The 14,446-nt window shown below is 43.9% G+C and overlaps 1 protein-coding gene and 1 pseudogene across 1 annotated transcript in view; one reads left to right on the top strand and one right to left on the bottom strand.

The window, feature by feature from the left end:
- The window catches only part of Napepld (N-acyl phosphatidylethanolamine phospholipase D), a 42,817-nt gene that overhangs the window by 14,746 nt on the left and 13,625 nt on the right, over positions 1 to 14,446 (bottom strand). The window contains exons 3-4 of the mRNA XM_004639264.3: positions 6,407 to 7,053; positions 1,515 to 1,629 (exon numbers count right to left, since the gene is read on the bottom strand). Coding sequence (XP_004639321.3) covers positions 1,515 to 1,629; positions 6,407 to 7,053 — 762 coding nt within the window. The remainder of the gene's footprint in view (positions 1 to 1,514; positions 1,630 to 6,406; positions 7,054 to 14,446) is intronic.
- On the top strand, positions 8,281 to 8,688 carry LOC105743245 (annotated as a pseudogene).

The raw sequence follows: 14,446 nt of genomic DNA, 5'->3' as shown, positions 1-14,446 counted from the left end.
ACACAGATGAATGTCCATTTTGTATCTGTGTATTCAAAATGGTTAGGATAGATAGTTACATTCTCTTAATGAATAAAGGGATTTGTTGTAATAGTGTTTGTAAATAGGATATCATGTCTGCATCTTGTACAGCAAATAACCACTAGGAAGAGTATGCAATGTGCTAATTATTGAAAGTGTCCTTCCAATTTGATTTGAAACTGTCTCATTGCTATTTGTTTCTCAATAAAATGGAAAAAATAATAAAGAAAAGAAAAAAAAGTAAAGAAAATTTAGAACTCATAAGCTAAACATCTCTGAAAATCCAACTCACATTATAATTTAACAGATCCATAGTTTTCTAGTCTATTCAACTAACATCAAAATGTGAACAACATCCAAACTGCTAAAGGCTAAATGAATTCATATTACCAACCTCAGAAGTACAGATGGAGGTCAGAGTTCTAACAGGAATAATCACTGTCTGCACTGCCAAAGTGAGCACAGGAATAATCACTGAAGGGTGAATAAACATCAGTCACTCTTACAGACTGAGCTTTTGATCCACTTGTCTTCCATCTCAGTAAAGAGCACACCACCGTCTACCCAATCACTTCCAGCTAAAAGTTCTTAATCTTTTTTGTTTAGTTTTTTTTTTTCTTTTGGAACCAGGGATTGAACTCAGGCCCTTGCACTTACCAGGCAAGCGCTTATTCCACTGGGCTATCTCCCCAGCCCCTTTTTTTTATTTAGGTTTAATAAAATACTTTGATTTCTCTACAACACTGATACAGTGTACCTCAGTTTACAAAGTTCTTTCCACAATTCTGGTTGTAAAACAAATTGGTTGTGAATCAAACCAAATTTTCTCACATGGTCAACACCAAACCTATCCACTGAATTTGATTTGGTCTATTTACCCCAATGCCTAGTAAACAGCAGACCTGGAATCAAGGTTCAGTAGGTGAGTAAATTTCCAGAAAGCTCCCGGCCACCTGTTCCTTCCCTGTACCTCTGGTGCTGAGCAGACTCCTCAGCCCTCCCTTCCTCTGAGCCTACATCCTGTCCTTTCCTCCACTGGAAATGCATCCTCAGGGCCAAGTTCAAATGTCTTTCTCCCACAAAACTATCCAAATCGCTCCCACAGTGAGTCTGCCTCACTGGACAACACATGTTCTTCCAACATTGATCCATTCATGTCTTCAGCTCTCACTAGCACAAAAGCTACCTAGAAGGGACAACATGGTGGCCCATTTTTCAACTCCCTAGGCTACACATACAGATTTTTGGTGACATGAACACATGCTTCATTAACTACAGAAATAAGCTAATGAACCAGCAGGCTAAGGGGCTTTCTTCACCGAATATAAGTACTTTCTTAGTGATCTGTATGATTTACCCCATTCTTCATGTGTGACTGCACAGGGTCTGAGTCAAATCTGGCCTGAGAACCCTGCTAGGAGATGGATGGAGATGCCCGGATCCCACCACTGCTCAAACACTGCCATAGCTCTTCTTAGCACAAAAGAACTCACCTCATATGCTAAGGCAAAAGTTCCCCAGTGAATTGCCACAGATTTCTTTGCTTGAACATCAATGTGAATCCTTACAGCTTCTTCTGGGTCCACATGCTGGTATTTCATGAACCACCTGATGAAACAGCAATTTATTAATTTTGGCCCTTGAATACATTACCACTTCATTTACCTTTGAGAGTCTGCACAGGACTATGGGTTTCTGAGAAATGAGAAGCTCAGTGTGGCAATTTCTCTCCCCTACCTATTCCTTCACTGGATTTTGAGCCAACACAAGAGCCAGGCTGACTGGCCAAAGGCAACAGCAACAAGCACTCATGGTGATTTCAACCACTCTCCAGCCACTGGCTCATCTAGAGAACTTGTGATAGACATGCTGTCCGGCCTAGTCCCTCAGTGACAATAACTTAATTTTACTAGGCTGGGACAGGGTATCAGCATTTGTAAAAGCTTCCCAGGAGAAACTACCAGAAATAGAACATAAGCAACATTTTGGAGATGAGTCAGAAACCAAGTCAGAAGTCCAACCAAGGCTTGATTGCAGAAAATAAAAAGATCGTGAGCAGAAGTAAATCACAGTAGACAAAACCATATAGTTCACCTTTCCACCGGGGGAGAAATGTTTCTTACATAAATCACTATAAAATAAACTTCAAATGAAACTCTGAGAAGTAAAATCTTGTTTCATGTATATTTTGATTTTAGTGCTAAGACTTATTTGAAGCTACAACTTATTTTTAAAAACAGAGTTTGTAATCCTGAGTATGAATTAAAGAAGCTAAACACTGAATAAGAACTGGAAATCTCATTCCAAAAGAACCTAGATGTTATACAAAACCATTTTTAAAAAACTCACTAAAGCAAACAAAAGTTAATGTATAAAAGTTTAAAGACTTGGAGCAAAAAAAACCCATTGACTCTTCAATGAACTGATTTAAAAAGCAGCTGAACCATGAAGCGTTTGGTTTGGCAAGAAGAGGACTGATGGTACCACCTGCCGCCCTGGGTCCTTGCTTCCAGGATAACGAAAATTAAAGCTGAGACTTTCACTGAACTTACAGGAAAGTCTTATGGGCAAGTGAAAGAAAATGAAGGGATGATACACTCTGACAATGCTTGAATCCCACCCATAAACAAACTAAAGGAAGCAGATCTAAAGAGGGGGCCCATTAATGCAGAAGAGGGACCAGTTTCATGGGGATGTGGTGGGCTGAGCCCTGGCTGGTCATAATCTCAACCCCAGCATTGCAGCACTGGAGGAATCCTCACGACCTGAGGGAATTCAGTTAGGAGAGATAACCATCTAGTTTGGGGCAGTTTAGTTCTGTGAGGTTCTACTGGAATGGGAATTTCCAAACACAGGCACAGGTGACTGTCAGTAAACCTCCTCCCAGTGTCCTCCATCTTTTTTTTTTTTTTTTCTTCTTCTTCTTCTTTTTCTTCTTCTTCTTCTTCTTCTTTTTTTTTTTTTTTTTTTTTTTTTGCTACGCAGGCACTTATGCCAGTGCTCTACCTCCCCTCCCCTCCTCCATCTTAAAGGATGATAAAACAGGCTGGGGAGAGAGCTCGATGGTCTAAGCGCCTGCCTGGCAAATGCAAGGACCCAGGTTTGAGCCCTGATACTGCATGTAAGGCCAAAGCCAGAACCCCGGGCATGCCAAGCTGGCCACCAAAATCAGGCGTGGTGGCACACACCTGTAATCCCAGCACTAGGTGGACTGAGACAGGAGGATCACTATGAGACTGAACTGCATGGCGAGGCCATATAACAATTTTTTAAAAAGTGATAAAACAGTCTATGTAAATTTGGATTAGTAACCCTTGTTTGTCAAATTTTAGACATTTCCTAAAGGTTTATAGTTAGAACTGAGAATCTGAGTTTTGTAAAATAATGGGTATTTATGGGCCCAAATGAAGAATTGATTTTAGAAAAACTACTTTAAATCTCCATCTGTCTCAAAAGAAAACACAAATCATCCTTTTAGAACAGGTTAAGGCCCCCAAGAGTTTATCTGTCCCATCTGTGGTGATCTGGGAGGAAGACAGGACACAGGAGGCTCTGGAAGGCTGCCCAGGGCCGCAGGAAGCACAAGGGGTGAGCAGCCCCCCCAATCCGGTTCCCAGCCTTCCACCTACTTGTCTGCAGGTATAATGCAGCCCCACCTAGCAAGGGTGCTGTGGGGATTAAACGGGACAGAGCTTACGAAAGCACAGAGTATGGCGCCTACTTCACAGACCTCTCCCAGAAAAGTAGCCAGGCAAAACTGACGCTATCCAGCAAGAATCATTATTTCAGAGGCCAAGAGGACAGTGTACTATCCGCAAGCAAATCTGCTCTCTAAGCCATCCCTTCAGAGGAAAAGCAACCCGGTCTTCCAGTCCTTCACACCCTGGGCTGCCACTGCTGACCAACACCCCAGTGAGACTGAAGGGGCTGGCTCAGAGGGCACTGGTGCAGTCCCAGCAGCGCGGCAGCACAGCCTCCCACAGCAGGGATGGGCATGCTCCCGGGCAACAGCTGCCGGGGCCTGCAGGAGCCCCAAACAAAGCTACTGTGTTCTCCCAGCCAAGGCGTAGACAAGCACGGCTCTGCCCTATCACCTGGGACTCAGAAAGCAGGGCAAAACAAAAACAGCTAGGCTCTTTTTGAAAATTCCTACTGCAAATCAAAGGGCAAGTCACTCCTTTTTATTTTCATGTTTACCTAAAATAACCTTAAGCTTTTTACTCTAATGTGACAATTAAAATCAAAATATTAACTCCTAAATGACTTGGCCAGAATCACCGGTGACAAGCAAGCCCAGAAGTAAGAACGAAGCAGTCTTCTCAGGGCAAGGCTCACCTCTTACATTTGGGAGGCAAGAATTCTGCCCCTCAACTACCAACACCCTCTTATCTTTGGGGAGCACATCTGCACTTTCTGGAATGGATCTGCTACAGCTCAAAGTGTTGGCACTGACCAGAGAATATTGGGAGCCATCACATTTGAGCCACTTAGAGCAAATAAGATCCAGCCTCCTTCTCCGGCCTTACAAACAAAACAGCTGCAGGCAGGCAGGCAGGCAAAGGAGGTACGCGCACGGCCGTGTGCAGTTTGCTTAGTTAGCATCGCAGGCTGCCAGTGTCTGTCTCACTACCTTGCAGATTTATTTTTGTGACATCCTAATGTTAAGAACATATATTGTATGATGACTGGAATCATATAAAATTGATTTGTAACAGTCTTTTTAATAAAAGATTAATGTTTTCAGAGGTTTCATTAGAAGAATTACTTAAGAGGAAAAGTAAAATTTAATGACTAATATTGATTTATGGTAATTGTAATAATTGACAGGAACTAGAAAAAAAGGTTAGAATACCCAGCCCCCCAACAGGAAACTAGGAAAAACATAAAAGGGAGAAATGAGTGTTGATAAAGATATATGATTTTAGTGAATTTAGAAGATTAACAAATTAGTATAAAGCAGTGAATCAGATGATCAGGTTCATCCAATGCATTATGTATTACATGAGAGAAACAGGAGTGTTCAGCCTGCAGGACTTCTTCAGCAAAGAAGAACATACCTGCATGTATCTGGGCAAGCACTGAAACCTAAAATAAGTATTTTTAAATTCAAAACACTTTAATTCCCCCTTAGTCTGCTACTGCCAGTATTTGTTGTGTCATACATATAACTCAGAGTGCAGGCAGGTGTGGTGGTGTGTGCCTGTCATCCTAGCGACCTGGGAGGCTGTGGCAGGAAGTTAGAAAGTTCAAGTCCAGCCTGGGCAACTTAGCAAGATCCTGTCTGGAAGTAAAAAAAGAAACGTGGTGGGGATGGAGCTCAGTGCAAGGTCTTGAGTACACACACACCCAAAAAATAAAAACCAGACCGGACTGAAATCTAATTCTTTAAAAACAGACACTGACTGGGCCTAGCTACTGATGGGGCCTAAGCGCTGCATGCTCAGGGGCTTAGGTGGTGGCAAGGCAGCAGCTCAGCACCAGGCCAGCCTCGGTGCAGACAGAAGACCACCCAGGGCACCACTGGCATGGGCCAATGCCTTGCTTTCTCCATGTGATAGACCCAGCAAAAGCACTGGACAGGGAATGGTCTGATCACAGTGTAGAAAGTAGTTACATAAGGACAGAATCGTCGAGGGCCAGCCAAATAACAGAATAAAACACCTGAGCAGGCACAGGGACCGGGGTTCAATCCCCGATCCCCAGCTTGCCATAACATGCCAGCCCTGCCCCTGGGGCATGCTGAGACGGACTGAGACTGGACATGGTGGCATGCACCTGTAATCCCAGCACTTCGGAGGCTGCAAAACAGTAGGATCACTGTGAGTCCAAGCTGTGTAGTGAGACCCTGTACTAAATATATTTTTTTTAAAAAAAGAAAGAAAGAATTCTCTCCATTAAAGGAAGCAAGTGTCATGTTCCACACTGGCTGACAGTTTAACTTCAAAGTGGTACGGAAAGCTACGGGGAGGTATGGGCATTCCTTATACCTGGAGTCTTCTTTGCTGGTAATACCACTGCTGATTTTTGAGTAGTTACTTGACAGATATGACTATGATTAAAATATTTTAAAATATTTAAAATCTAATTGAATCTGACACACTAACCCTCATCAATGTATAGCAAAGACCACCATTAAAATCACAAATTACCTAGAATCACAAAATCATAACCACTGAAGTTCACTGGGGCAGGAGTACTTATTTCTTTTGGGGTTTTTCTGTTTGTCTGTTTGTCTGGGGTGTGTGTGTGTGTGTGTGTGTGTGTGTGTGTGTGTGTGTATGTAACGGGGGATTGAACTGAGGCCCTTGCACTTTCCATGCAAGCACTTATTCTAGTGAGGTATCGCCCCAGGCCCAGGAGTACTTTTTTCTACAAGTTTACAAACCTTGGTTCGTAAGCTCCAATGGGAATAGCTGCAAGGTCAAAAGGGCCAAACCTTTTTCCTATCTCTTCAAATGCAGAGCAATAACCAGTATCTCCTGCAAAAAAAAATCGATTCCATGGCCCCAAGACAGACCAGCTGCCCCACAGAACCTTGTTGTCATCCATCAGAGTCCTTTTACACCAATGCTGGGATGGCGTAAAGACAAAGGTGACCTGATCGTGGCCGGGGACACAGTTCTCCTCCCACCAGTCCAGCTCAATGACATTCTCGCAGCCACATTTTTGCATCCAGTCGAGGAGACCCAAAGGCACAAACCACCTCAGTTCACTCCCGAACCGCTCATTCAGAGCAGTGACAGAGCCGTAGTCCAGGTGGTCGTAGTGGTTGTGACTGATGAGGACAGCATGGACTGGGGGGAGCTCAGCTACCGTGCAGGGTGGGGGCCGAAAGCGCTTTGGACCCAGGTACTGGGATGGAGAAGCACGGGAGCTGAAGATGGGATCCGTGAGGAAGATGAGCTCGTCCATCTCGATCAGCAGCGTCGCGTGCCCCAGCCAGGTGACTCGTAAGCCTGCCTCCCGCACGCCAGCTTCTCCAGGGTCATCGAGGAAATATGGTCGAAGCACTGGGAGTTCTTTATCAAGTTCCTAAGTGTATAAGACAGAAAGACAAAGCAACAGTTAGAAACGAGAGCTATTGTATCATACAGGACACTTCAACCCAAATTAGAGCGAGAAGGGCTATTTTGGGAGAATAGGAGACATTCCATAAGCTTGCTATTTCTGCTTTTCCTCTTGAAAATGCATATTTCTTTCTGGACCTGACTTAATTACAGTATTACAGGACTTTTCCTATTCCTAAATGGCAGAGGGGAAGTTAAATTTAACACACTGCATAATGCTAAATCTAATAATTTCTCTCAGTGGCAGAAGTAAACCGGCCTAGGTGTGGCATTTGCTCCAGCCCCTTCACTTGGCTCATGAATATGCTGCTGAAGACAGCCGTGGAGCTGGCCAGGGCCTGGGAACCCAGACATGACTTGGAGTTCTTAGATGGATAACAGGCAAGAATCTTGACTTTTTGAGTGAATTAAGGTGGAGCACTATCACAATACCTAGGCATCTCACATTCGTAACTCATTCTTCTCATTCTTCACCCTTAAAAGGTAGGGCTGGGAAGAGGGCCGGTTGAGGAGAGGCCAAGGAAGTGAAACTGAGAGGTCACTGGTATGTCCAAATGGGGAGGCCAGCCAGGAAAAGAAAGAGGCAGGACAAGTGAAGGATGAAAGAGTCTTTTTACCCACATCAAGCCTTAGCTTCCTCACTTGGAATGTGGGTATAATAATTGTGCTTGCACTTCATTGCTGAAAGAGTAGTGAGTTAGGAGTGGTTGGTATGTAATAAACACTCCATGAGCAAGCAAGCTCCACTCTGCAACACTTAGAAAAATAGGAGCGGGGGTCAGCTCTGCAGTGGCCATCGCTGGGTGCGTGCCCTCAATCTCCCCATCTCCTCCTGTCTTCCACAGTCCCTGCTTCTCCTCCCAGCCACGTTGCCCAAGAGAGCTGCTGGGAGCTCCCTGGAGCCTCAGGGCTTCAGAGAAAGAGCGCCAACCCTGCTGTGCTCCCGATGCCCAGAGAGGGGGGTGAAGCATTATACCTACAGGTTCTGTGAGTGTTGTCTCCAGTCTGGGTCCCTCAGAGTCTCTTTATTCTGTGAAACGGCTGATGAGAAATGAACAAGAGGAGCAGGAAGGAGAATAGTGGCTGGGAAAAGGAAAGTCTGTGCCCAGAGGCAAGCCTTTTGTGAAGTGGATACGGAGGAGGTGGTGAGTACTCCACTGAAAAACAAGGAAGTACTCCAGGAGTAAAAAGTATGCCTCCCCAGGGTAGGCGCCACCTAAATGATGATGATGTCACTGTTCTGTGTAAAGTGAAAGGAGAAATCTTCTGGAAGATGATTCAGATGAAGAAGAGGACTTTTTTCTAAGGGGACCATCTGGACCAAGATTTGGACCTAGAAATTATAAAATCAGGCATGTTCAGAATCAGGTGGATGAAGTCACTGATGTCATGCAAGAAAATATCACAAAGGTAACCAAAAGAGGGGAGAGACTAGACGAAGTACAGGACAAGTCAGAGAGCTTATCGGACAATGCAACTGCGTTTAGCAATGGATCCAAACAACTACGAGGCACGCAAAATAAGAGCCACCATGGCCTTGGCTGATTCTATCCCTCTGCTAGTGATCACCACTCTTATAGTTATAAGATACTGTACTTGATCTGATGGTGGAGCTCCTCATTACACAAGACCTGGGACATTATTATCCATAACAGATTGCTAAATAATTTAAATGAAACCTATGTATATAACTTTCAAAAGTTCTTTTTCAAGAAACTAAGAGGAAAGTATCACTTCAAACTGGAGCACTGAGAATGTCAGATTATTTTCTTTCCTTCCAATAAAATGTACTTTGAATAACTGTATAAAGCAAAGAAAACTATTTCGCTGTATTCCAAGGATCTAATTTGAAACTAGATATTTGCCAAATCATTATTTGTGTATATAGTCCAACACTGATTGACAATGTTTCATACTAATATTTTAACGGTATAAGTTCTTGCATCATTGCATCAAGACGGGGTGTCAGGCCAGGAGTCCAAAAGCCCACGTAGACAGCCAAACCATTATTCTTTTTTTTTGGATTTAGGACAGGGTCTACAGAATCTACAGGGTCACTGCGTACATCGGACTCGTAGTGATCCTCCTGTTTACAGCCTCCCAAGTGCTGGGATTTCAGGCTACGCCACCACACCCAGTCTCAATGGCTGGCTCAGCGCACCCTGGGGGCAGGGCCGGCACGGCAAAACCAAATTATCATTCTAAAGAAGACCCAGAAGCATTCCACCAGTGCTGCAAGGACGTCATTCTTTCTGTAATACGACTGCTTTGTAAGCAGCTTCCACACGTTTATGGGTGCAGCAAAAGTTAAATGTTTCTGCCTTTGACTACAACTAAAAACATTCCAATAAACCTAGTTCTTACTGAAAAAAAAAAAACCTTTGGAAAATACATAAAAATATAAAGATAACAGTGATCACATCAATATGCAATAATTATAACCACTGTTAACACTGCTATTTTTTACTTATTGTCCTAATTTATGCATGACTAAGATTATAAAGTATTCATATGTTCTAGCCTTTTAAATTTTATATATCATGGGCCGACCAGATAGCTCAGTGGACTAAAGCACCTGTTTAGGCAGGCACAGGGACCAGGGTTTGATTGCTGGTGTGCCATGCTGGACCTGCCCCCAGGACACGCTGAGACAGTGACTGAGACTGGGATGGTGGTGCTTGCCTGTAATTCCAGCTCTTGGGAGGCTGAAATCAGGAGGATCACTATGAGTCCAATCTATGTAGTGAGACCCTGTACACCCTACACTAAAAATACTATTACTACTACTAATAATAATAATAAAATAAACTTTATATATCATGACCTTTCACCTATTACTACCAGTCTTTGAGACACACATGAAATTATTTTATAGTAATGGAGAAGCAGCTCAGTGATACAGTACCAGCCTGACATGCACAAGGCCCTGAATTCAATCCTGAACAACACATAGAACAAAAGAGAAAAGAGATAGCACAAGAAAGAAGACAAATGTACAGAAGATTGACCTGTGAGATGCAAAGCAGAACTAATGTAACTAATAGTCATTTCAGAATAAAAAGATGGTGGAAGAAATCTTTTAAAGAAATAGATGAATTTCGAAGAACCAAAGAAAACAGATTCTAGAGTGAAGGGCTCACTAGGCACTAGGTTCCTTAGGCACTACACATCATGGTGAAATTTCAGAACAATGGTGCCAGAGAGAGGACCCTCCAAGTTTCTGGGAGCAAACAAAGGCCATGTAAACAGATTAAGAGTAAGAATGACAGTGAATTTCCTCCACAGAAATACAAATGGGACAGCCACAGGTTTCAAATTCTGAGAGCAAATTGTACACCCAACTACCAATCAAGACACTGTAGCCCAGCAAGTTCTAAAGCACTTACTTTCCAGGAACTCTTTCCTACAGAGCTGAGCTTAACAAGTGCTCCCCCCAAATAAGAAAATGTGCAAGTGAGAAATCACAGGCCAATATGGGAGAGGAAAAGGGGCCCAGGATGATAGTGTGGACCCCAGGACAGAAGTTGAGGACCATTAGCACAGACCTCTACCCACTGCTGAAGACTACCTGGGTGCATGGGGAAGTCACAGGTGGTGGGCAGATAACGGTCACAAATACCCCAAAAGCCAAGTAGTTGAAAAAGGAGGTGTTACTAACATCAGAAGGGAAAAAATAACTAAGACAGAAGCCGGCCATCGTATGCATCATCCGGCTCACCAATGGAAATACTAACAGAGCCGCACCAATGTGAACAATGAAAGCAGAAGGGTGGATACAGCTGACAAGACCGCAGCATGTAATTCCAAATAGCTAGAGAGGATTTTGAATGTTCTCATAAGAAATCATGAACGGGTGGAAAACAGGCCATCTAAATATCCCCAGTTGATACTGACACAATGTACTGAAACAGCATGTCCTACTCCACAAAGATGTGCATGAATCATCTGTTAACAACAACAAAAAGACACTGAAGCCAGGCGTGGTGGCAGACACCTGGAGTCCCAGCTAGGAAGGGGACCAAGACATGAGGATCGCTTGAGCCTATGAATCTTGGATTTGAGAAGGACAGCTTGAGTAACACAGCATATCCTCCCTCTCTTAAAAATTAATTAATTAATTAATTACATATAGTGGTGCAGAACAGGAGGAAAGGCCATGCAGAAGCTGGAATCTGCAGGGTGCAATCCAGGTTGGAAGTCAGTGAATAATGCCCAGAATGACATATGTTGTTTTTCCATACAAATGTGCAGACAAGTTACCCAGGAAACAACTCAAAGTGCAGAAAGTCGCTTTCTCTGCAGAGGGCAAGCAGGCAGCAGGGGCCAGTTAGAGGAACAGATTTTCCTCACAAACCTTTCCATGCTACGTCTTTTTAAAAACTACCTATGTGTATTTTTTTTCTTGATAACATTAAAAAGCAGCCTATAGCATGCTATAATATGAACTGAATTTCGCTTTTTCAAAGAGCAACCTACTCTTTAATATCATAAATCTAAGAAGGCACCGCATTTTCGAAATACCTTCATGTGTCATGCGAACCTCAATACACTCCTACTGACTCAAACCAGATTATTCTCACTTTACAGGCAAAAAAAAAAAAAAAAAAAAAAAAAAAATGGAGTTTGTGTTAGTCAGCTTTCCCGTTACTCTAAGATCTGAAAGAATTCAATTTATAAAGAGAAAAGCTTTCTTCAGGCTCAGCCTGAGGGGCTTCCATCCACCACCACAGGGCCCCGCTGCTTGGGCCCAGCATGGCAGGGACAGTGCGGGAGCCAGCGCGACGCCCTGACCTCCGCGGGAAGTGCAGAAGAGCAAGACAGGACTCGCGCTCCCGCGGAGGGTCCCCTAGTGACTGGACAGCCTTCCACAGGCCCCAGACCTCCCAGTGGGACTTCAAGGGGCACTGAAGGTCTAAACTTCACCAGAATTCTCGAGGGACCTTCGTAGAAATGAGGGCACACCGTGAGCAGAGAACCCTAACCCGGAACTCCTCCTGGCCTCGCAGCGGCAGCCTGACTGCCTTGGTAGGAATCTCTAGACAACTGCCTCCACGAACGAACGGGACCTGGGACGCACCCGCCTCCTGCCTGCTCTCAAGGTCCATCGGACAAGACCACCAAGCCAAGCGCTACAGCAACAAGCAACGGCACCATGGAAACAACACGCAGCCTGTGACCTAGAGACAGGCGTCAGTGTCTCAACTGCTTTCTGACAGGCGGCTAACCCATGTAGCCTGCATATGATGACATACTGGAGTTGAGCCCTGCTTATAAATGTACAGGAGTTATTAAGGGTTATTTTTAGTTGTTTTTTTTTTTTCTTTTCTATATGAGAGCAGAAATATCTCTCCGTTCTAATGATTTGAGGTAGTGTAGAAAACTGGGTTGAATCCTGGAGGACTCAAACAAAGATCCTAAAGCTCTTTTGGGTACTGGTCCCCTTTTGATCCAAGGAAAAATTTACCCAAACATACAGCCTACCCACCGTGGCCTTCTGCCCTGACTGCCTCTTCCCAGCTGAGTTTCTTTTTATAAAAGGTTCAGCAGAAAGGAAAAAAAGAGGCTTTCTTATTCCTCTGTCTCCTCCTCAAAGCTGAACATACAAGCTTTCATCTAACAATGTATTGCCTAAGGTGCTTAAAAATAAGTATTACTGGGTGAGGGGTGCAGATCTGCGGTAGAAAGCTTGCCTAGCATATGCGAGGCTCTGGGTTTGTCCCCCAGCACTGCAAAGAGAAAATACACATGCATAAATAGATACAGAAACCCCATTCGTCAGTTCTAGTAACCAGACTGACACACGACACATCCATGACTCCTGCGTTTCGCTAGCAGGCAGCTCTGACTGAACCATCGTTTCCAGGGATTCCTGCAAACAGGAGACCTGGATGGCTGGCAGTGTGTATGTAAGTCTCCTAAGGTGCCTTACACTGCTTCTCTGGGGGTCTTTGATTATAATAATGAAAGAAAAATGTTGATTTAGTAGATCAGAAGTCATCACATTGTATTTCTTAAGGAAATCCTATGTCAAAAAATCAAAAAAAAAAAAGCAAATGCAGGTAGCTACCATTTGTACTGTCTACAGTAGACCTTCCTTATCTTGCTCGTGATAGTGTGCATTACAGGCAAGCAAGAAATGTGAAGTATTTTCTTAAATAAAAAGAAAACCTATAAATTAGTAACTGAATTGCCTCCTTGTAGCTTTATGGTTTGTGACATTTCTTGACCTTGCTAGTTCTCTACATCCCCAAAAGATTTGGTCATCTGGGTCAGGATTTTAAGCAGACACGCAACTATGAACCCAAGAAACTGTGTTACTGTTACTATTGGTCATACTAAAACTGTTTCTTTCTGTCCTTATTTCCCAAGGATGTGAAATAACTAATATTTGTACAATGTAAATCCTTAGTATTTCTACACATATATGATAGGGGTGTACACTATTTTCCTTCATATAGACATTTATTTATTTATTTATTTATTTATTTATTTATTTAGTGGAACCAGGAATTGAACTCAGGCCCTTGCGCTTGCCAGGGAAGCGCTTATTCCACTGAGCCATTTCCCCCGTCCCTTGTATAGACTATTTATTTATTTATGTGTGTGGCCAGCTCAGCCCACCAGGGGGCGGGGCTGGCTGGCATGTGGTACTGGGGGATTGAACCACGATCCCTGTGCTTTGCTAAGCTTGTTCCAAGTAGGTGCTTTAGACCATTGAGCCATCTCACCAGCCCTTGCATAGACAATTTAAATAAAGCACTATTATCAATCTGCTAAAATTAAAAAAAGCGTAACGCCGGGCCTAGGGAGATAGCTCGGCAGCCTAAGTGTCTGCGTGGCAAGCCCAAGGAACCGGGTTCAATCCCTGGTACCACATGCCTGCCGGCCCCAGAACCTTGGTTACACCATGCCCACTACCGAAACCAGGCATGACGATGCACATCTATAATCCTAGCACTGGGGAGGCAGAGGCTGAGACAGGAGGATCACTAAAAGTCTGAGCTGTGTAGTAAGACCCTGTACCAAATAAATAAAAATTTTTTTAAAAGTGTAATGCAGCAGCCTCTCTGAGGTGCCCCAGCCTCTCCTCCACATCAGGTAGCGTGGGGCGGCTGGGTCTGTGATTGAGGCTGCCTCGGGCAGAGAAGACATGTTGGAGAAGAGGGAGGCACTGACCCTCTCTCCAGAGCAAATGGAGTAAAGAAAGCTCCTATGTCTTGCTATGCAACTGAAGTGGCCTTAAGCTAGGAAACCCAGGCTGACCTCCAATTCATGGCGATCCTCCTGCCTCAGTCTCCTGAGGGCTAGAGATTCAGAAACCATTCTCGGGATGTCACGAGTCTCAAAATAGTCTGCCT

Source organism: Octodon degus, unplaced genomic scaffold (assembly GCF_000260255.1).
Source record: "Octodon degus isolate 3935 unplaced genomic scaffold, OctDeg1.0 scaffold00108, whole genome shotgun sequence".
In the NCBI taxonomy this organism is placed as follows: Eukaryota; Metazoa; Chordata; class Mammalia; order Rodentia; family Octodontidae; genus Octodon; species Octodon degus.
Note: the sequence above shows the minus strand (reverse complement) of the source record. Positions and strands in the feature narration are given on the sequence as shown.